The 20,909-nt window shown below is 58.8% G+C and overlaps 1 protein-coding gene across 9 annotated transcripts in view; it reads right to left on the reverse strand.

The window, feature by feature from the left end:
* The window catches only part of CTBP2 (C-terminal binding protein 2), a 165,043-nt gene that overhangs the window by 3,271 nt on the left and 140,863 nt on the right, over positions 1–20,909 (reverse strand). For 8 of the 9 annotated variants that reach the window (XM_082407345.1, XM_082407346.1, XM_082407344.1 and 5 more), the window contains 7 exons: positions 11,664–11,818; positions 11,157–11,301; positions 6,070–6,276; positions 2,498–2,712; positions 1,870–2,000; positions 1,236–1,363; positions 696–813 (listed from right to left, as the gene is read on the reverse strand). In XM_082407345.1, coding sequence (XP_082263471.1) covers positions 696–813; positions 1,236–1,363; positions 1,870–2,000; positions 2,498–2,712; positions 6,070–6,276; positions 11,157–11,301; positions 11,664–11,801 — 1,082 coding nt within the window. In that variant the 5' untranslated portion in view covers positions 11,802–11,818. Of the gene's footprint in view, positions 1–695; positions 814–1,235; positions 1,364–1,869; positions 2,001–2,497; positions 2,713–6,069; positions 6,277–11,156; positions 11,302–11,663; positions 11,819–12,431; positions 12,605–20,909 lie in introns of all 9 variants that reach the window. The other variant, XM_082407343.1, reaches the window with a different exon arrangement.

A 20,909-nucleotide genomic window follows, 5' to 3' on the forward strand; every position in this document is an offset into this window, starting at 1 on the left:
ACGGGACATCTGGCCCAGTACTGCCAAGCTGGGGCAGTCCTGGGTCAGAGTAATAAGCAAACCGGAAGTTCCCTTCTGGCACTCCACGCTGCAGCTTCTCTCCTTTATGCGGGAGGAGCTGTTTCCCTGCAACCGGCCACGCTGGGGGAAGAGAACCATGGAACTACCACAGACAAAACCCCCGGTCCTGGCTCGTGTCCCCAGTGCAGGTTCTTTTGCCTCAGTCACACCCAAACTCTGTCACTGTCACGTGCCCCTGGGGTCAAACTTCCTGCTTCACGGAGAAACAAAGACACCCCCCGCCCCCCAGTCCAATGGACTGGGCTTTGGCCAGAATGCTCTCCTTGGACAGAAGGTTCGAGTTAGAAAACAAAATCAGGCCCTTTTCCTTGACCTTTTCTGTACCTTTTCATCTAGAAACCCTCTGGTTTTCAAGCAGCTTCAGAATGAACAGTGATTCAGACCTGCTGGGGAATGCACAACCCACCATACCCCGCACCCCCTTTAAAATAGGAATTCCAATTCTCGGCTCTGTCCCCAAACTATGTTTGTTCCATGGAAATGAGGAATGGAAGAACTGAGAGGAGGGGACAGTGTATGTAATTCCCACTAGTGCTCAAGTTGGCTTAACGTCCCCAAGTCCCCCGTCTCCGCCCTCCCCCAGGGAGCAGGGCTCAGCCCATTCCTCTCCTCACCTGTATGTGGCACCATTGAGTTCTGGATGAATTGCTTGCTGATCTATTACTGACCAGGGAGCTGTTGTGACAAAGAATTCCTTGTTCACACAGTTTCTTAAGCTCTCTGGGATGCGACCTGGAATAAGATGATTAAAAGTAATCATATGTATTTTTCAAGGTCACAATGACTTAAATGTTATACTCCTCTGTTATGCGGGAACAAGCTACAATGCAAGTCTCTCACTCTTTGATAGGAAGGGCCGGCCCTTATATTTCCACAACATATGACTTGTTCCAGGGCCTGAACCACACTGGGCTTCAGCCAAACAGGAGGGAGCTGCCCACGGCTCCCCCTGGGGCTCTCCTTCCAGGTTTGCGAGACTTGCACTGGCTAATACAAAAGGGAATTGGTTTCCTCTGGAAGAAACGGGGCCCAACTCATTCCGAATTTCTTCAACTTGACGCCTAGAGACCATCTCTGCCCGCAGCAAAGCCCCACGCCCCCTTCCGCGTGTCCGTCACCGGGATCGGAGGTGGCCAGCGCGGCGGAGGGCTCACCTGTGATGGCCCGGCGGATCTCGGTGGCGGCCGCCTCCCTCATCTCCAGTGAGGCTTGCTCACTGTACCAGGCCGTGTGGGGCGTACAAATGAGATTCGGTGCGTCTTTCAGGGGACCCTGAGCAAAGCTAGATGAGTATACAAAAAACACAGTAAATGAGAAAAACAACGCACATCACTCCCTGCCCTGCTCGTCAAAAGGGAGCTCTTGGCCGTGTGGAATGCTAGCTACACAGATAAAACAGAGGGGGATTCTGCAGTCTGTTTCCTAAGGGTTGGGACTTTAAGAACATACTCATAAAACTGTAATTAGCGTCAGGCGTCATCAAGGACTCGGAAAGAAGGAACAATTCTAGGGAGGGCCGACTAGCCTGCCTCCAACCAGAGTAATCCAGAGTACAGAAAAAGCCTGCTCTTCTCCACCATTTTTCTTTCTGCCTCTCCCCTTTCTGATCATCTTTGGGGGAACTTCTGGCCCTTTTATACTTGGTGAGAATACAGCACAGACCTTAGAAGAGCAGAGGCTGTATACCTGGTCTCCAGGTGCCCACCCAGGACCCGTCTGGGAAGCTGCCCCGAGTTCACAGTCGGGCTCCTGCAAGTTCCTGCGCGAGCCCTGAGCTACCAAACCTGCCTGAAAGGCTCCGATTCGTGCACGTCGAGGGCCGCCCCTCGTATCCTGCCTTCCTTGAGGGCTTGGGCTAAGGCTTTCTCATCCACCAGTCCGCCGCGGGCCGCGTTCACTAGGAATGCTCCTTGCCTCATCTGCGAGGGGGAGGGAAAAGCTGGTAAACGGGTGCCGCCGCTGCCGCCTTGGGAGGAGCCCGCACCGGGGTCTGAAGAAGAGAGCCGCGCGGCAGTGGATGGCGGTGGGTCTGGGCGTTTGACGCGTGCACAGCGGCTGCGGGGGGAGGGAGTGCAGAGCCTCGGTGACAGCGGGGGGGGGGGGGGGCGGGGGCCGGTGGGCCGCTCCGCTGATCCCGAGAGAGGGCTGCAAGCTGGGGCGGCGGGAGCCGTGAGCTGTCGACTGGCTGTCTTGGAGGCCAGGCCCGGTCAGAGCAGGGCCCTGCTGGGTCCTGGGCCAGCTCCTGCCCCTCCCCGCTCACCACGGCCCATCTCACGGAGGGGGCCCCGCCCAGCTCCTTGCTGATGTCTCGGGGGACTTTCTTCCCCGCTCACTGGTGCGTCCAGGGACCGTTTCCCATTCCCCCTTCGGTTTTGACAGAAGTGTCCAGGGTCTGAGACCATTTATTCCAATTTACCTGCTTTATAGTAAAGTCATTGATGAGGTGGTGGTTATGTTCGTTGAGATTACAGTGCAAGGAGACGCAGTCGCTCTGATACAGTAAGTCCTGCAGGGTGTAGACCCTCTGCACGCCCAGGGACCGCTCTATCCCATCCTGCAAGTAGGGGTCATAAAATATGACGCTGAATCCAAAGGCCTTGGCTCGAACGGCAACCGCCTGCCCCGTGCGACCTGTGCAGAAAGAGAGCGTCCAGGTGAGCGAGGCCCCCGCCCCTCCCGCCGACGCTCGTCCCAAGGCCGGGACCTGCGTGGTGCCCAGCCGCAGCCCTGCTGCCTCTAGCACTTCTGGCGGCTGGACCCAACCTGTGGTGGTGCTGGGAGAACCGAATGCCCAGGGCTTGGTGCCACCTGAGTCCAGCACTTCTCCCCAGGTCACTGGGGCCGGAGCCGGGCCAACGCTCCTGGGTGAGCAGGGCAGTGCTTACCACCTGTACTTGCTACCAGAGTAGCTGGTTTTTTTTCAAGTTCCTATTATACACATTTTCAAGCACAGACATAACTAGAGAGAACAATCTAGAACTCCACGTGCCAGCTCCCAACCGTCACCGGTATTATCTCCTTCCTATTTCTCCTTCCCCTACTTGTTTGCTTATACAGTGGGCTTCTTAACCTGAGCTTCATCTCTTTATTGCTCTCAAGTGTCGGACAGGGACTGTTCTCTTGTGTAATTGCCACTGGGTTTGCTCATGAACGGTGATCGAACCTGACCACTGCAGTCTGGCCTGAGCACCGATGGATGTGGGGAAGTGCTCTGGTTGAGAGGCGGGGCTCTGAGCACGCGTGGAGCGCGGGTCAGGCCTCCAACAAGTTAGAAAGCGACGTCGCCTAATGACGCGAAGGCTTCCCTGACTCCCGAGTGGCCGTCATTTGCGCAAACCCGCTGACCCCCATGGACGGCGCCTCTTGCTTCCCAGAGCAGTTTTCAGCTTGAACACAAAATGGTGTGAATGATACCTGGAGGGGCTGATTTGGGGAGAGCGCAGAATAAATCTGGCTCGAAAACCATTGCTCAAATGTGCAGGAGGAAGAAGGGAAGAAGGGAGGCGCGCGGGAGGGCAGTGGGGTGGCGGACCGCCTCCACCTCCTGCTGAACTGCAATCCAAATGGGCGGCACTTACACCACCGCCATGGTCTGGAGGCCAAGGTCTGATGAGGCCATTCTGATCAGGAGGGACAGCTGCAGGGTCGCCCGCGGTCACACCCCTCGTGCCATCCCTCTTCAGTGTCACCACTTGGACATGGTGAGCCAGGAAGCACAGCCACACTGCAGACGAGCCAGCCCGACGGCAGGGGCGGGAAGAGCAGCAGTGACCCGAGGACCCCCCTCTGATGTACCTGAGGTTCGGAACCAAGCGCCCCACCACGCAGCGGCTGGGAGCTCACGGCCAACACCAGCACACCCGCCACCCCCCGCTTTGCTGGCCCTTAGCTGCCCTCCTTCCCCCCGCGTCCTAACACACTTTCACGGGAGATGGGGTCCCGGCGGCAGTGCCCGGGGCAGAGAGTCACGGCCAGTCAGCAGAGCCTTCCCCATGGCTCTGCTTTTCATAAATTCACAAACCCTCATCTTTCCACTGGCTCCACTTCAGCCATGGGGTTTTCCTGACTAAATTTTGCAAGACCTGATGATGAACTCTCTTACTGACTTGATCAAAACCCAGCCTCAGAGAGGAGAACCCAACTGCCTTGGCCTTAAAAAAAAATAAAATAAAAATACTGTGTCACTGTTGGCAGGCTTTCCCTTCAGATTTTTCATGCTCGTTCCCAACTCGGAGGCTGGCCTTGAGCAGTACCCACCACCGGCCCGGGCTGGGGTCAAGCTTGCGACAACGCCCCGTCCAGGCCCCCGCATGGCGGCATGAACTGGGTTTGGCGGAACCTGCTCCACACTCCGGGCTCTGCTGCTGCTTCTCGGCCGACTCTTAGGCAAGCGGAGGCTTTCAGCCCCTAACAGGGCGGCAGCAGGGGCGTGAGGCCGCCTATGACCGTGCTGCCTCCTGCCTCAGCTCTGCCTACAGTTCTGCGAGGCTCCAGAGAGACCAGGAAAGGTGGCAAAGAAAAACCTAGTGTGCAGGGGGGCACCGGGACTGTGGCAATGCTTGGCTTACAGTCTTGAGTAAACAGGGCTGGAATCACGGGACTGGCCTTCAAAAGATGGATGGCAAAAGGTACAGCCGAAGAAACGTCCCCCGTAAGAACTTGCTGTGATGGCTGCGGTCAGACGCCCTGGAAACAAGTGTTCTACCACGTGGCCGGGCCACTCGCAAGGTGAGGCTCTGCACCCTGGCCGGAGCCCACCTGAGGCCTGTGCATCGGCATAAGAAGGCACGTTGTTCTAAGAACCATCTCCAAGACCCACTTCCCAGAGCGCGGGGAAGCCCCGCGGGCACCAGCAGAGGGCGCTGCGGCTCACAGAGCACCAGCATTTCTGAGTCATTTTGTATCTTCCACTCCAGAGAAATGAAGACAGACTCTTTTGCGAAAGGATTAGCTCCCTGAGTGCGATCACCCCTGAAACCTGGGCTCTTAGCACTCAGACCCGGGTGCTGGAAAGATGTGCGCTGCTGGAAGAAGCCCAGCTCCTCCTACTTGTTCCAGCCGGTACCCGGGCCTCCTGGCCGGGAGCTTGTGGGACGAGGAGGCAGTGTGGCCGTCCCAGAGGTCCTGCCCTCAGTCATTCGGAAGCACAGAGCCCCGAGCTGACGGCTGACTGGCAGCCGGGGGGCTTCTGGGAGCCAAGCACTGCAGTCACAACGCGCCCCGGTGCTTCCCGGCAGCAACCGTGCAACGCTCACCCCCAATTTACAGACTGGAAACTGAGGCAGAGGCGTCGGGCCCTGTCCTCAAGGTCACAGAGCCGGCGAGCGGTGGGACTGAGACTCAGCGACGAGCAAGCCCGCCCCGCCGGCTCCCGTTTGCCGAGTCGGGGCTCGACCCGGGGCCCAGCGCTGCCAACAGCCGTGGCAGGCAGCCTGCTTTCCACCCGGCGCACCTCCTGCCGAGGAGCCTGCCCCAGGCGCTCCCAGGGCCGCCGGCTGTGCCACCGCGGAGGGAGGCCTCACCACGCCCCCTCTCTTGGGGGAGCTTCCCAAGCTGCTGACCTGACCGCGCCACCTTCTGGCGCAAAAATCCTTCAGTGACTCCTCACTGCCACCCCCGCCTGGCACCTCCAGCTGGGCCTTGCCCACTGCCTGGGTCTCCACTCAGCCACCGGCCCCTCCCCTCTGCCCGGGGCAGTTAGGGAGCACGGCGCCTTCCTGGGGGTGCCCACCCGCCGCATCCTCCCTACCCAGCCACGTCGGACCCACTCTTCCAGAAGCAGCCCAGATCTTACCTCCGGGCGAGTTCCCTGGTCAGTCTTGACCTCTGACCTCCCACCCCAGGCAGCTCAGCGAAGGGCAAGGGCCCTCCTCCGGCTCACGTGAGCTCCTCCCGCAGGCACGGCCGCTGCGCACCCCGACTTCCAGGGCCAGGCCTGCCTCCCCCAGGCGGTCCCTGCGGCGGCCCCGGCGGAGCAGGCGCACGTACCGAAGCCAATGAGGCCCAGCGTCTCCCCGCGGATGCGGGCTGCCCCCGAGGCAACCTCCCGGATCTGCTCGACGCTCTGCACCCGCGTGCCTTCCCGCAGCGCCTGGTACAGCCACGTGTTCCGCCGGTACAGGTTCAGGATGTGGCAGATGGTGGAGTCGGCCGTCTCTTCCACTGCCGCGGATGGGATGTTGCATACGGCGATCCCTGGAAACAAGAGCCAGGCACTGGGATGAGAACCCCAAGTTCTGTGGGGAAGCGCCAGGGCTCCCAGTGCACCCAGCTGAGGGGCAGGGGTGGCAAAGGCGGCCCATTCAGCCACAGACTATGTGTATGGCCCCAAGCAGGTGAGGGTCTCTGAGGCCTGCTTGTCACCTAGGGGACACAGCCCTCTGGCTCTGATGCCCAGGGACCTCCAGCCCCGTAGCCATCCCAGGAGGACTTCTGTCCGGGGCTTGGCTCACCCCCCAGCCCCCTGCTGACCCCATGTCCTGCCCACCCAGTGCTTCAGGCCCCACATCCCTGGGAAGCGAGCAGTGGTCCAGCTCCATCCACCATCCCCGTCCAGCGCCAGGAAACTAGCGTGTAGGGCCCCCTCCTGATGGTCTCTGGGGTCCAGGAGACCAGAGGCTCTTTGCAATGCAACCTCCTGGATCCTCCTCCCAGGCCGGGGCTGGGGTAATGGAGACCGGCCTTTTGTTTTATGGTATTTTAAGAGTCTAATGCAATGAACATGTTATTACTTGTTTTTCTTTTCTTTTTTAAAAAAAAGGCAAGACAGAAGAATTAGAAAGTAACATCTTCCAGGCCCGTGGGCTGCGACAGGACGGAGCCGGTGTCTGAATCCAGCCCCACATTTGCTCAGTGGACCCTGGTCACCCTCCCGCTCTGACAGAAAGACAACAGAGCAGACAGGTGCCCGCCCTGCTTTCTGAAAGAGCTTTCAGGGCTGAGAGCAGCCGGTGAAGATGATCCCTCAGGCTCTGTGTGAGGAAGAGAGGAAGGGCTAGAGTCTCCCAGCACCAGGAGGTTGGCAGCTGAGGACTGCAGGGAGAACTGCCCCAAGTCTCAGGCAGGAAGGGCCCTGGCTCTGACCTTCCTCAGTGGGAGGGTGTTTTGGGGGAGAATGTTTGCCAGATGTGGGAGGGGCAGGCACACAGAGGGCCAGTGGGCCTAGATCCAGCCCTGTTCCCCTGGCGAGGCCTGGGGTCCGCCAGTCAAGCAGCTTTCCAAGGAGGGTCACAGGTGTCCAGGGAGCATGTTGGCCCAGCTCAAAACGTCCCTTTTGGGACCCCAGGAGTCACAGCCAGGGATGCAGGGCCAGACCACCTGTAAGGCGCCTGCATTCCTCTATCTTCTCGGGTCAGAGAGCACTTGCAGCTCCACCAGACAGAAAACGGGACCAAGTGCGTGGAGCACCCCTTCCTAGTGGCTGTATCGCCACCCCACGAGGGCTGCCCTGAGGTCCAGGGTCTCAGTGACCCCTTCGGGAGGACAGACAGCCCCCAGGGTGAAAGCATCCATGTGCTGCCCCAGCTGTCGGGGGATGACGTTTTGAGATCCAGGCCGACAAACCTTCCACGAGCTGCAAGTCAGTCGTCTTGCAGCACCCACTTCATTTGAAATAACCAAGCACAGGATCTGGGGCTAGACTAGAAGTCAGGATTACTGCAGTCTGGAGAGACGGAGGCAGATGCCAGAGGTATAAGAAAATCTTTTGGCAGCTGGGACAATTTCCATTCCTCGTGGGGCTTGATCTGTTCTGCCTGAAGCCCAGGGGGAAGGTCCAGCAGAAGAACAGCCGAGTGTGGACCTTCTACTGCAGACGCAGCCAACTGCCCAGGCCCAGGGCCCCCCCTGCGCCCTGGGAGGTGGGACGAGATGTGATGAGGCTGGAGGAGAGAATCTGTGCGTCCACGAGAGAGAAAGCACCGCACCAGCCCGCCCAGGGGACGAGGGACTGCAGTGGGGCCATCTCTCCGCCTTCGCACTAGAACTTTGAAATTTAGCTCCTTGGCTCTTGTGCCTGTATGGAGAGCCCAAGGCCAAGGTCTGGGAAAGCTGATACATGGGCTTGGGGTGCCCCAAGGCCTGGGAAAGAGGATACATGGGCTTGGGGTGCCCCAAGGCCTGGGAGGAGGTGCTGTTGGCATCCCCTGAGACCTCCTGCCCTGATGGCCGAAACTCTAAAGCCTTGACCACCCTCTTGAGGGGAAACTCCTTCTAATCTGTTCTTCATACCTTCAGGGTGATTCTCCAAATGCCATCAGGACAAGCTGCTGGCACCCACAGAGCAAGACTGCAGCCCCCGTGGACCCGAAGTCCGAGCCCAAGAGCTGAGCTGCTTGTCCCCTCAGCTGATGCTTTTGCTCTTTGCTCTATCGCCTTCTGAACTGGACCAGGCTGGACACCAGGTTAACGAGCTTGGCCAGAAAGGCTCACAGAGTGACAGTGCTTGGCGCTCGGTCTGGGCCCTAGCTCCCTCCAGCAGCCTTCCAACCTCCCACTGCTTCCTCCTGGATCTTGGGGTGACACTACAAATGGGGAGGATCCCTCTACTTGCCCAGGCGCTGTCCTCGCCTGCGGTGGGTGGCCCAGAGCCGCTCCCTGCTCTGAACAGGAAGCACCTCGCCCATCGTGTCAGGGCCGGAGGCGAGGTGCTCTGGGCCCCGAAGCCTTCAGGAATGGGCTCCAGGGAACGCTGGAGGGGAGCTGCCCCCCCGGGAACACACGCCGTGGGCCCGGACGTCATCAGGAGGGACAGAGACCTGAGCCACCTGCTCTTCCGTCCTCATTACAGCTCAGCTGACCGAGTGAGCTGCGAAGTGCATTTGGAGACAAAGGACAGCTGGACAGGGGCCCATTTTCCTTCTGCAGAGTCCACATTTGAAAACTGCCTTCAAAACGGCCCAGCAGATGTCCCCGAAGCAGCTCCCTTATCAGATTGGACCAGGATCAACGAAAAGGCCACCGCGGACATGCCATTTACATCTTTCAACATCGCAGGCCCCCGGCTGGCCTCTGTGGGGGGACTCTGGGGACATGGCCGCCCCACCCAGGCCGTGGGTCTGCCCGCGAGGCAGCTTCTACAACTGCGGAGATGGGACATTCCCTCGCGGGCACCTCCCATCCCATCTCCCCCCTCCCCCACCCCCCAGAGAGAAGTGGCCGGGTCCTGGCAAGGAAGCCCAATGTCGCACACACTGCGGGTGGCGGTGTCAAGAGGGGCAGATGCTGCAGAGACGGAGGTAGGTGAAGGGAAAGGATCCGGAGTCACCGGGGGTGTCGAGCCACATTCTCTGTCTCTGCTCGAACTTGGGATTTCAGCCCTATCAAGAGCACAAAGAACGTTTGTCTTCAAACAAATACATTCTTCCCGGTGCCGGGGAAAACTGGAAAGCTGTAGTTTACAGTAGACGTGCTTCTGAAGACTCGCATCCTCCCAAGTTCCTCCGTGGCGACAAAGCGGGGCTCAGAGTGATGCTGAGGCTGGAAGCAAAGGCTTGGGGTGCACGTGGGAAGCCACCGCTGTCATAACCCCTCCTCCTCTTGTACAGGCTCAAGCGACCCCCCAAGGAAGGGGGTGAGACAAAGGAGACTGGCCAGGGGTGACCCAGAAAAACCAGGATCCATCTTCTGAGCCACCTCTGCACAGCACCCCACTCGGGACAGGGGAGGGGAAGAACAGCACCTGCGGGGCAATGACCACCTCCTGCCTTATCCTTGGGCTTCACCCGGGAGGCAAGCCCAACCTGCCGAAGCCGCCACTCCCAGGCCACCTGCCGCTGTGCAGAGCAGCCCGGCACCATCACGAAGAATCAGACCAGACCCAGCGCCACTCAGTACAGGCCCCCCGAGGGGGGCCTGGTGCCCCCCACCGCACGCGCCCACAAGACTTACCCCGTGGTTCAGGAACTGGGTGCAGCCCCGATGCAAGCAAGGGAACTAACTGCTAAAACAAATCCGCAGCCCTCACTCAAGCCCCCGGGCTGGGACCTCAAGGGGTGGGGGGGAGGCCGCAGCCCACTGGGGTGCCCTGGGCTGAAGCAGCAGCAGGCGGGTGGGTGTCTGTGGGCTGCGGCGGAACCGTCACACCACATGCTTGTGGGTGTTCACACACAGGTATGGTGCTGAGCTGACCGGGCAAGGCACCGCATACACCTGGCCTGCTTTCGGAGCACTGGCTCCGTAGGGGCCGAGAAGCTGGCTTGGGGCGGGAGCAGGCAGGGGCGTAGAGGCCTGGGTTCCTGACCATCCTGAGGTACCCCTTCTCAGCCTCATGGCTGCAGGGCACCGGGCAGATCACAGCCCCACGCACTGGGTGCAGGGCCGGCATGTTTCAAAGACAACAAGGACAGTCACCGGAGAGGGGCTGGTCTAGAAGGAGCCTTCTGGCCCCTCCAAAGACAGCAGGGCAGCCTGGGGACTCCTGCTGTCAAAGCGTGGCCCCCTGAGCCTCTGCAAATGCCCCACGCACTCAGAGCCCACGCCAGGTGCTGGGACAGGGAGGCCGCCACGCCAAGGCCCCCCCCCTCAGGGCACCTGCAGCCCGGGGTCTGGAAAGCGGCCGGGAGCCCTGCCTTTGGGGGTCCATCTGCTGCCTCTGCTCTTCTTTGGCAGGAGGGGCTGTGCAGTGGTCCACCTGCACTGGCCCTGACCTAGGAAGGTTCCTGTGTGGACAGCAGCCCTTGGGGAGACAGCGCCATCCCAGGACTGGAGGAGACCCAGAAACCCTGAGCTGTGCACCCAGCGCAAGTAATTTCCGGTTGATGGGTCCTGGCCAGTCAGCACAGAGGTGTGGCCACTCACCATCTCCTCTGCACGGAAGGACCTGTGGCTTGTCTGGCTTAGCATCCTTCCCAAGTGACACAGCCTGGCCCAGCCCCACAGGTCCCAAGGTGGGTGGGGCCTCTGAACCCAGCAGGACGCTTCTACCTGTGTATTTGGAGGTGTGCCTGGATAGGTTCCCTGTGAAACCAGCCCCCCTCCTCCAGCCGGGAGCAGGCACTGTGTGCCCTCTGTTCCGGCTTGCCTCTGCCCCAGCAGGCGCTTACTGGGCACTCACTGGGCACCCGCCAGGCACTTACCGAGCTCGCCTGCAGCCTTGATGTCGACGTTGTCGTAGCCGCTGCCTATCCGCACGATCACTCTCAGGGCCTTGAACTTCTCCAGGTCCTCCCTGGTAAGGGTGATGGTGTGGTACATCATGGCGCCGACAGCCTCATTTAACACCTGTGACGGGGCGAGCAGAGCACAGGTTGGAGGCCCCCACTGCCCTTGAACACGCAAAAGAGGATTCCAGCGGGAAAGCAGCCAGCTAGGACGCGGCCTGGGTGTTGACAGCTTCCCGCAGGCGAGTGGACCCCGGCTGTGCTCAGGGGCCCGCTTGGCGACGCCAGGGGGATGGGGGGAGTGGAGGCGTGGCCAGGGAGGCCCACGGAGGTGAGAGGGACTGGCCAGCAGGGACCTGAGGGTGGAAAGGCGGGGGACCCGTCAGGGCGGTGGCGGCACCAAGCACTTGCTCGCAGAATGCCAGCGGCTGCCACCCGACCTGGGGGGGCCAGGGCGGCGGGCGGGGTGAGGAGGGGGCCCACCTTCTCGTGGATCTCCTGAGTGGACTGTGCGTCACAGAAGGCCACGGTGGCCAGGTCCTTCAGGATGGGCATCTCCACGGTGCAGTCTCTGCCGTCGAGCAGCGCCACCAGGGGCCGCGGGTGCAAGGGGCCGTTCATGATCTGGGGGCGGATACCTGGGAGGTGGGGACAGGACGGGAGGGGTGGGTGAGGGAAGCGGCCCGCCCCACACACGGCGGGACCGCGCAGCGAGGGGCCGGGCCTCCCGCACCGGCCATGCTTCCCAGTGAGGTACCGCGCCCCGCCGTCCACGTGCCTCCCTCCGGGGAGGATTCTGGGACAAGCCAAGGAGACCGAGCGGCAACATCTGCGCAGCCCCCTTGCCGCAGGAGCTGAGATGCCTCCATTCGCACACATGTAGCCAACAGGCAGCGCTGCGGCGCAAACTCTACCGCCACGTGGGACTCGGGCCCAGGAACCCGGGCAGGCCCGCACCTGCCTCTGCCACCAGGGCCAGCACGGTGGCTACCTGTATGCGCCTAGACCACCAAGGCCCAGAGGCCTCTGGGACGCAGGCGGGGCCTGGCCCACGGCTCCCCAGGCTGGAGCAGGCTCCGCCCCTCGGCCCCTCCCTCCGCTGTGCCTCCCTGTTCCCACTGCCCTTCCACACACACGCCAGAGGGTCCAAGATGAAATGGGACACGTTGAGGCACCAGCATCGCATGGGAGCTTCCTGGAGGAAACCCCTGGGGGACAGGCGCCCTGGGCACGGCTCAGGGGCCCTCTCACCTGCGCCAGGTGAGGAGAGGAAGCCAGTCCAAGGTGCTGGAGAAGGTGTGCGTGTGAGGCCAAGCGGCTTGCCGGGGACTCAAAAGACCAAACGGAATTTCCCAAAGGACCACCGAGTAAGCATGTTTGTCAGCAGCCTAGACCAGCCAGGGCCGTCTCATGTCTTGGTGCTTCTGATGGAGACAAAGGATGCTCGACCGCACAGCTCGGGGGGCACAGGCCGGGGGTGGGCCTCCCTGCACGCTGCCTAAGTGCTGGTTCTCCAGCCCAGCGCAGCTGCAGCGCCTCCAACCCAGACGAGGGAGGAGTGTCCGCCCTCCGCCACGGGGACCCGTCACAAGGGGCACACGAGCGGCACACGCACCAGCCCAGGGCAATTCATCCTCTCCACAAAACCATTCCTTTCAAATTCACATGGGAAGGTCTTGGATTTTGGCCCTGATGTTGAATCACCATGACCCCCCCCGCCCTGGGCATGGGAGAAACACCCCTGGGCTTCGGGAGATACCGCAGCACTGAGATGGCCAGGACAGGGCACCTCCCGTTTTCTCATCAAATCACAAGTGTTTGACGTCACAGAGCACAAGTCACAACAAGACAGCTTTCCATGCATCTGAGGTTTTCAGATGTTCAGATGAACTCTGATCGTGGCCACTGCACCAGGCCCGGCTCAGCCCATCTTGTCTCCTTCCCCACACACAGAATCTATTTATCCTCTCCTCTGGTGGCCATCTTGGCCACTGGGCTTGATCGGGCTCCTGCAGGCCAAAGCGGGAGCCGCTGGCACGCTTATCTGCAGGACCTCTGCCTCACAGCTCAGAACGGCTGGCAAGGGCTCCCCTCCTGGCAGCCCTGAGACTGGGTGGGGCCCCTCCTTAGCCACCAGGGCTCGGGACCCAGTCAGCCACACTCTTGGGCTAGATGCTCAAAGAGGAGCTCCCCGTCTGGTGCTGTGGCCACAGTGCCACTGGCGCTGCACAGGGCAGGGGGTGGGCATCCCGCATGCCCACACGACCGCCGCCCCAGACAGCGCTCCCACGCCACAGCTGCAGAATCGGGGGACAATCACCTCTTTGAATACGGAGCAGAGAAGAGGCTTCTGTCCTGGTCTCAGAAGAACAGGCTGGGGTGACCAGGGGAGAGCAGGCCACCTCTGGGCGGCCCCGGGCTGGGCCTCGCAGGCGATCATGGTCCCTCCCAGCCCGTGAGCGGCAGCCAAAGCCCTTCTGCCTCCTCAGGACCTGGATCCCCAAGCGAAGCTGGGCCTCAACATTCTCTGTCCTGAGTGGGAACAGGGATCCCCTACCCCGCTTCCTCACCAGCCCTCAACTCACACGGCAGGCGGGGAGCAGGCACCAAGCTGGCTGGCTGTTGGGGGGCTCGCGAGTGCCCTACTAGCATCCTGCTTTTGCCCAACTGACAGGTCCACGAGAGCCGAGGTGTTGTGTGCACATGGGGAGGAGGTTCCCCCAAAGACCAAGGCTGACAGCTTCAGACAGGAGCCCTGGAGACCCCGCGGAGGGAGAAGGGGGGGAGCAGTAATTTCGCATGGGTCCCACACCTTCTCACTTCACCCTTGAGACAGCACCACCGTCCCCCTTAGAGAAGAGGAAACGGAGGCACAAGGTGGAAAGTACTTCACCGGAGGAAGCAGCTGGAAGGTGCAGCGGTTGTGCCAACTCGGGGACCACACACAAAAGCTCCTACGCCTGCCCTCTCTGCCAAGTGAGATGACCACACCCCCAAGGATCCATTCTCCTCCTCCAGAGTCTGCCCCCGCCCCACACGCCTCCTACAGAGCCCAAGGTTGGGCTCCTGCAGGACCCCGTGAGCAGATGTGCTCACTTGCCCCGGGCTGCCCCTCCCACAGGGTGAAGAACACCCCGACTTCACACTGGGGGTTGCTGGCAGGAGGGTTAATCAGACAACGTTTTTAAAGTTCATGATCACGACTGGAAGTCCGAGTTGTTAATTAAAAAGCAGCCACATGGGAAAACGACAGTGGGCACAAGGCAGGCGTCTGGAGAGGCTGAGGGGCCGTCACCACAACATGTCCATCCACAGCATCAATGCATGCATCCCGTTACCTGGGAAACAAACTCGGGGTTGCCTAGCGATCGCCTCCCTCCCCCACTTGGGTCGCCTTTCTCTTTGGCGAAACCCACCCTTTGCCCTCGTTCAGGCTGGGCATGCAGAATGCAGCTGAGGCTGGTCCACAAGACCCCAAGCTTCCTGAGGCCCGAGGCTTGGATACCGGCTGCAGGCTCTTTATGGTAAGGCAGGAGATGGAGATACAACAGGGACCATGCTGCTCAGAGGTGCTCAGGGTGGGGAAGGATGCTGAGTGGGGACAGCTGGGTGGGTGGTGGGAGTGGGCGAGATTTACAGGTGTTTTGCATGAGGTGCAGGGACCATAGTGTGGGCCTGCTGAGGATCAGGCTTTACGGGGACCACGTGAGACCCCCCCAGCACTGAGGATGAGAGACAGCTTAGCCAGGTCACTGCCAAGGTCTGCTTCTACAAAGAAAGAGGCCATACCGTATACACATGCTCCTTTGGTTCCAGAAGGGACTAAGCCACCTGCACACCTTGGAATCCAATTACTTTCAAGCCACCGTGCCCAGCACCCTCTGTCCCTACAGTCTTGCTGGAGTCGGGGGCAGAGGTACCCAGAAGACCCCAGGAAATGCTGGGAAGATGAAGTTGCAATTAGACTTTTTATCTCACCTCACGTTAATCGACATCCTTCAGTGCTTCTAACAATTTGAAAAATTTTTAGTGTATTAGAACAGAATTGACACATTATGGATTAAGAGCTGTATGTATTAAGATGGCAAATGACCCTTTCAGAGACTATGGAAAATGGGGTACCAACTCAGGGGCTGGCTCTCAGGCTGGAGGGAGAAGCCCTATTTCCTCTATGGTCAAGGGAATTTAGGGGAGAAAGGCAAGGCACAACGTTTAATGAGAAGTCATGAAAAACGGGTCTGTGATCAAAAGCTAGGCTACCAACTACTAGACACTGCTAGGACCCCAAGAAAGAAGCCCCACAAACTCCAAGACTGATAAGAATCACACAACGCTGATTGATCTTATTCCCATTTTACAGTCAAGGAGACAAGCTAAGGGAACAAGGAGAACTGCCTCAAATAGCACCAGGGACCCCGCAGAGTCCGAGGAAACACCTGCCAATGAGGGTCAGAGGGTCCTGGTGGCCCTGTAGTCAAAATGACCATTCCCTTTCTACAATCCCCTTTCCACTGATGAACTTGGTCTATCCATTTCAGAATAATTCCAGCTGCAACTGGACACACCTAGGAAAGTGTACCAGTGCACTGCTTTCAACAACTTGTCCAGCATTAACTTTGCAGGGCAGAGAGCTCAGCGAACTCCCCTGATGTCAATTACTTGCTGGTTTCAGGCTCGCTTTGGCACAAGCAGGGACGCAGAGCCCCAGCTCGGGGCCAGCTCTGACGTCTGCCCCTGGACCCGGTATTGCTTAGAGCTGCAGCTGCACACAAATAATTGTGCAATTAGACACACTCAGTGGAAAACAAAGATGACGCCGGGCTGAGATGCCGGAGTTTTGTTAAGAGTGGCCAGCGGTCCAGTGAATGCCAAGTGCAAAGCCCTCATGAATTCCAAGGTGGAAAGTGGTGGGCCCCAGGGAGGACTTCGGTAACTTTCTGGCCACCCAGGCTTGATGCCACCTTATTTGGATAACAGCACCATATTTCTTCTTGGAACTGCTCCTTCCCCAGGCGACACAGGCTGAAAGGGCTGCTGTTGGCCAAAAGGGATGACGTACTCCTGCCTTGCAAAGCTGCCCTGTGGTGTTTCTGAGACCCATTTTCTGGCCTTTCTGGACACCGTGTGAGTTCAGCTGACATCCTTCCTACAGAACCATGCGTCATTTTCTAAGGTCTGAGTCGGTTTCTGTTGCTTGCAACTCAAGAACCGAACTGTCTCAGGGACATGATTTTGCTGCTTTCAGATTTCAGTTATTGAGCAGTTTTACCCCAAAGGAAAGTGGCTGCAATAATCGTGTTTGACCCAGCAGGCAGAGAGGCCTCTTTTATTTGTTTTTTGTTTGTTTTTGTTTTTAAGATTTTTTTGATGTGGACCATTTTTGAAGTCTTTATTGAATTTGTTACAATATTGCTTCTGTTTTTATGTTTTGGTTTTTTGGCCACGAGGCACATGGGATCTTAGCTCGCTGACCAGGGATCGAACCGGCACCCCCTGAGCATTGGAAGGCAAAGTCTTAACTACTGGACCACCAGGGAAGTCCCCAGAAAGCCCTCTTTTAACTATGGACCAGATTTTATGAAGCATCCCAACACCACAGCAGCCTCAAAACCCCCATGCTAGGCTGGCTAGGATAACGGGATGACGGTCACATGTGCAGATGGCCACACCTGTGCAGGGTCACCTCCTTGCTCACCTGACGGGGGTTGGCCAAGTACAGCGGGACTACCCCTTGAGGCCCCCAAAGGACACACATGTGGGGCTGGGACCACTGAGGGAAAAGGATCTCCCACCACACAGCCCAAGTCCACCCAAAGATCTTCACTGCTGCCCAAAGGCAGTTGCCAGGATCCTCTGGGCGGCACCAGTCGTCTAGACAGCTGACGCCAGAACAAGTACCTGGAAAGGTCCACAGATGGGAGACCCATGCAGGCCTTAGAAAGACCTGAGACAAACGGCAAACTGCCCTGCGCACTTAGCACGAGGCTCTGGAGGCAATCAGTCAAACGGATCCTCAGCCCCCAGGACCGGCGTGGTGGCCTGGAAGGCAGCATGCACAGCTCCCATCCCCACGTGCAGGTGGCCAAGCGGGGAGCGGAGACGCGGCCACACAAAGCCCAGCGTGGTCCGGAGTGGGCCGGGAAGGACACACCAGGCCCGCACCGGCAGCCCTCTAGCCTGAACCGCTTCCCAAGGGTCTGATCGTGTCTCCTGCCACCCAAAGAACAGCTTCCCCTTGAATGCAGCTGCTCCCCCAATTAAAAGGCCACTTCCTGCAAAGCAGCACAGCTCAACCCTTACTGGCTGGGCTCAGCAGTCTGATCCCCAGAAGGCCAGACACAGAACCAGATCTAGGGTCCGATAAGCGGCATATTTCACAGGCTTGCATTTCCACGACCTAGAGCTGCAACTCATGACTGGGGCCAAACCGGGAACCAGATGCTGACCTTGGAACATAAATGAGCCCCTGTCCGAGGCTCGGCTTTCAACTCGGAAACGTGGCTGTGTTGAGGGGTCCACCCAGCCACCTAGGGCCTGCGATGGCAGAACCCTGCCTGGGAAAGGAGGCTGCAGAGCCTCATGTTGGGGTGAGACATCTCCCTTGCTTTGTGAACATGTTCATCCACGTTATAAAAACTGTTCTAAACTGTCAACAACAAATGTTCTGCAGTTGGCTGGAGTTGATTCAGAAAGCAGTTCTGGAAAGTGAGGGAAGGCAATGACTGTCCCAGACACCCCGGGGAGGTGCCCACCCCACAGCAGCTCCCCTCGCCTTTCACGGGAGGGACGATGTGGCAGGTTAAGGGGATGGGTGGTCTAGCGAGCGGCCGCGAGGCAGTGATTCGCAATAAGATTGTGTCGCTCACACACATATGGAATCTTAAAAAAACGGTACTGATGAACCTAGTGGCAGGACAGGAATAAAGACGCAGACGGAGAGAACGGACCTGAGGACACGGGGTGTGGGGGGAGGGGAGAGGGAAGGGTAAGATGGCACGAGGTGAGAGAGTAGCACTGACATATATACACCACCAAATGTAACACAGATAGCTAGTGGGAAGCAGCCGCATAGCACAGGGAGATCAGCTCGGTGCTTTGTGACCACCTAGAGGCGGGGGACAGGGAGGGTGGGAGGGAGATGCAAGATGGAGGGGATATGGGGATATATGTATACATATAGCTAATTCACATTGTTATACAGCAGCAACTAACACACCAATGTAAAGCAATTAAACTCCAATAAAGATATTTTTTAAAAAATGTGTACTGCTAAGTGTGGCACTATTTTAAGGTTAAAAAAAAAAATGCAGTTACCGTTGGAAATCTCATCTTTGTTCCCACACTGCTATCTGCCTTTTCATTTGGCAAACTCTCTTCTCTCTGCGGTGTCCCTGGGCAGCTCTCCCAGGCCGAGGGAGCCGCGTCCACTTCCCTCCCACACCTCCGGGCCAGTCTGGGATGTGGCCAGGCCGCAGTTTGGTTTTGAAAACTCGGTCAAGTGCAGATATGCTCTCCCCGCACAGCAGAGAACCCGATTTTTCTCAGGTTGCCTCGCTTTTCATGTCTTGTTTTGCACCCAATAGCTCCCCGCTCCAGGGGCGTCCTCCTGCCTGTGCCCTGCCTGGCCCGAGGGGGAGTGAGCCTTTTCTTGCTGGCCCAGGATCTTGGGCAGAAACGTCTCGGGACGGAGGTGATGACCAAGGAACAGTGTACGTCCAGCCCGGAGGCTGAGGACCTGACAGAATCACAGCGTGGCTCCCGGCCAAGGCACAAGTAAAGGGCATTTACTGAAGTGGACGTCGGCCCACGGGCTTTCAGCTGCTCTCCAGCTTTGTAGGCTGAGGCTGCCCTCTCCAAAGCGGACCCTCAGACCCAATCCATCCTCATTCCTTCCCAATTCCTTACCTCCAAGCTCTGACATGTGAGAGCCTGGCCTGGTTCTAGGGACCCAACGAGGAACCAGACGTGGACGCTCCCTCAGGGACCTCTAAACACACAGGGAATCTGGCTTATGGAAGAAACAGCTTTCCTCAAGGTACTTCAAATCTGGAACATGAGGGAATACCCCGGCGGTCCAGTGGTTAGGACTCGGCACTTTCACTGCCGGGGGCCCAGGTTCAATCCCTGGTCAGGGAACTAAGATCTCACAAACCACGCGGCACAGCCAAAAAATAAAATTAAATTAAAATTAAAACAAAATCAGGAACGTGAAGTCAGTTTCAATCAGCGCCGAGATGTGGAAGTCAACTTGTCTAATACAGTACAAGTGAAATCGGAACATCCTGAAATTCAATGCAGGCTGGAGCTGAATGGCCGTGATGAACCTTGGTGTGTTCAGGGCTGAGGAAGAGGAGAAAGTAAAGCAAACCTGGACGACGGATGCAGATCCGCAACCACTCTTCCTCTGTGCTCATGGCAGGCATCACTAATTGATCCCAGCACTCTTGGCCTCAGAGTCCCTGTTGACCCCAATGCCCTGAGGGCTGCCCCGCAAGGCTAGCTGACGTCTGCTGGCCAAGCTTAAGTGCGCTCAACCTCCTCTTGGAATGGGTAAAGGAAGGTGAAGGTCAATGTTGCACACATTCCACCAATACTGTGAGCACGGAAAGAAGCGGGGAGATGTAGGGAGGCCCCAGGGGAAGGATGCAAGGTCCCCGCAGCCAGGAGCAGACCGCAGACCTCCTCAGTCACTCCGGGAGAGCCCTCTGTTCTGCTGAGAAGGGTGGGCTTCTGGAGAGGAAGGGGAGAGAGACCCCAGAGTGGGGCTCACCTCTGTGGCAGGTGCCTGGGTTTGCACCCACCCCCTCACAGCAAGGACCTCACCTGTACCTGGCACTGTTCCCGATGGCCTGTGACACCTGCCCTCTTCCCAATGTGACTCTGCTGCTCCCCCCGCCAAGAGGGGGGTCCACTTCCCCAGCCCCAGGAAATGTGCTGGCCTTGTACTTCAGTCTGACCCACACAGAGTGACAGAGGTGCTGCGGCACCTCTTCCAAGGCTGGGCCTCTGGGGTCAGCGTCACACCATCCAAATTCACACAGGAACCTGAGACTAGCTGGGAGCTGGGAGGCACTGGGAGGAAGGACCCTGGGGCCGGGGCCCAGCCATCCCAGCTGAGGTGGGGAGGCCACCACAGACTGTCCAGTCCCAGCTGAGCTCAGCTGCCTAGAAGCCAGGAAGTTCTGGAGTGACCGGCCACACAGCAATAGCTAGCTGACGTGCCCAGCAAGGCAAGGCCAAGGCGGTGAGCCCACCTCTCCTCCACCAGCAGGGACCCATCGCCAGTGCTGCAGAAACCCCCAGAGGCTTGTCCCAGGCCTTGCCAGGACAGATCAAGGTGAGAGATCCCAGAGGGGAGGGACTTCTGCAGGGTAGGTGCCCCAAGCAGGGACCAAGCTGTGGACAGTTCAGTAATGATGAATTCGCTGTCACAGGCATCCTTATGTCAGGGCTGGAGCCCCTCTCTCCTTCCCCCAGTGATGGGTTAGGCTGCTTCTTCCCCACGGCACTCGCAAGGGCCCTTCTCCAAGGCCTGGCCAACTGTAGGTTTCAGGATTCTGGTGTGGCCTTTTGAAACAGCTCTCTCCTCACTTTCCTGAATGAACCCCCAGCTCTGAGACTTCTCCCCTGGAACACCCTAGAAGCCCTATCTGAGATGCTGAATCATACGGCCTGGTCACTGGGAGTCTCGTGTCAGTCTCTCCCTCTCTGGAAGGAAGTTTTCTATTC

This window comes from Balaenoptera borealis (genome assembly GCF_965194805.1).
Source record: "Balaenoptera borealis genome assembly, chromosome: 10".
NCBI classification, from domain to species: Eukaryota; Metazoa; Chordata; class Mammalia; order Artiodactyla; family Balaenopteridae; genus Balaenoptera; species Balaenoptera borealis.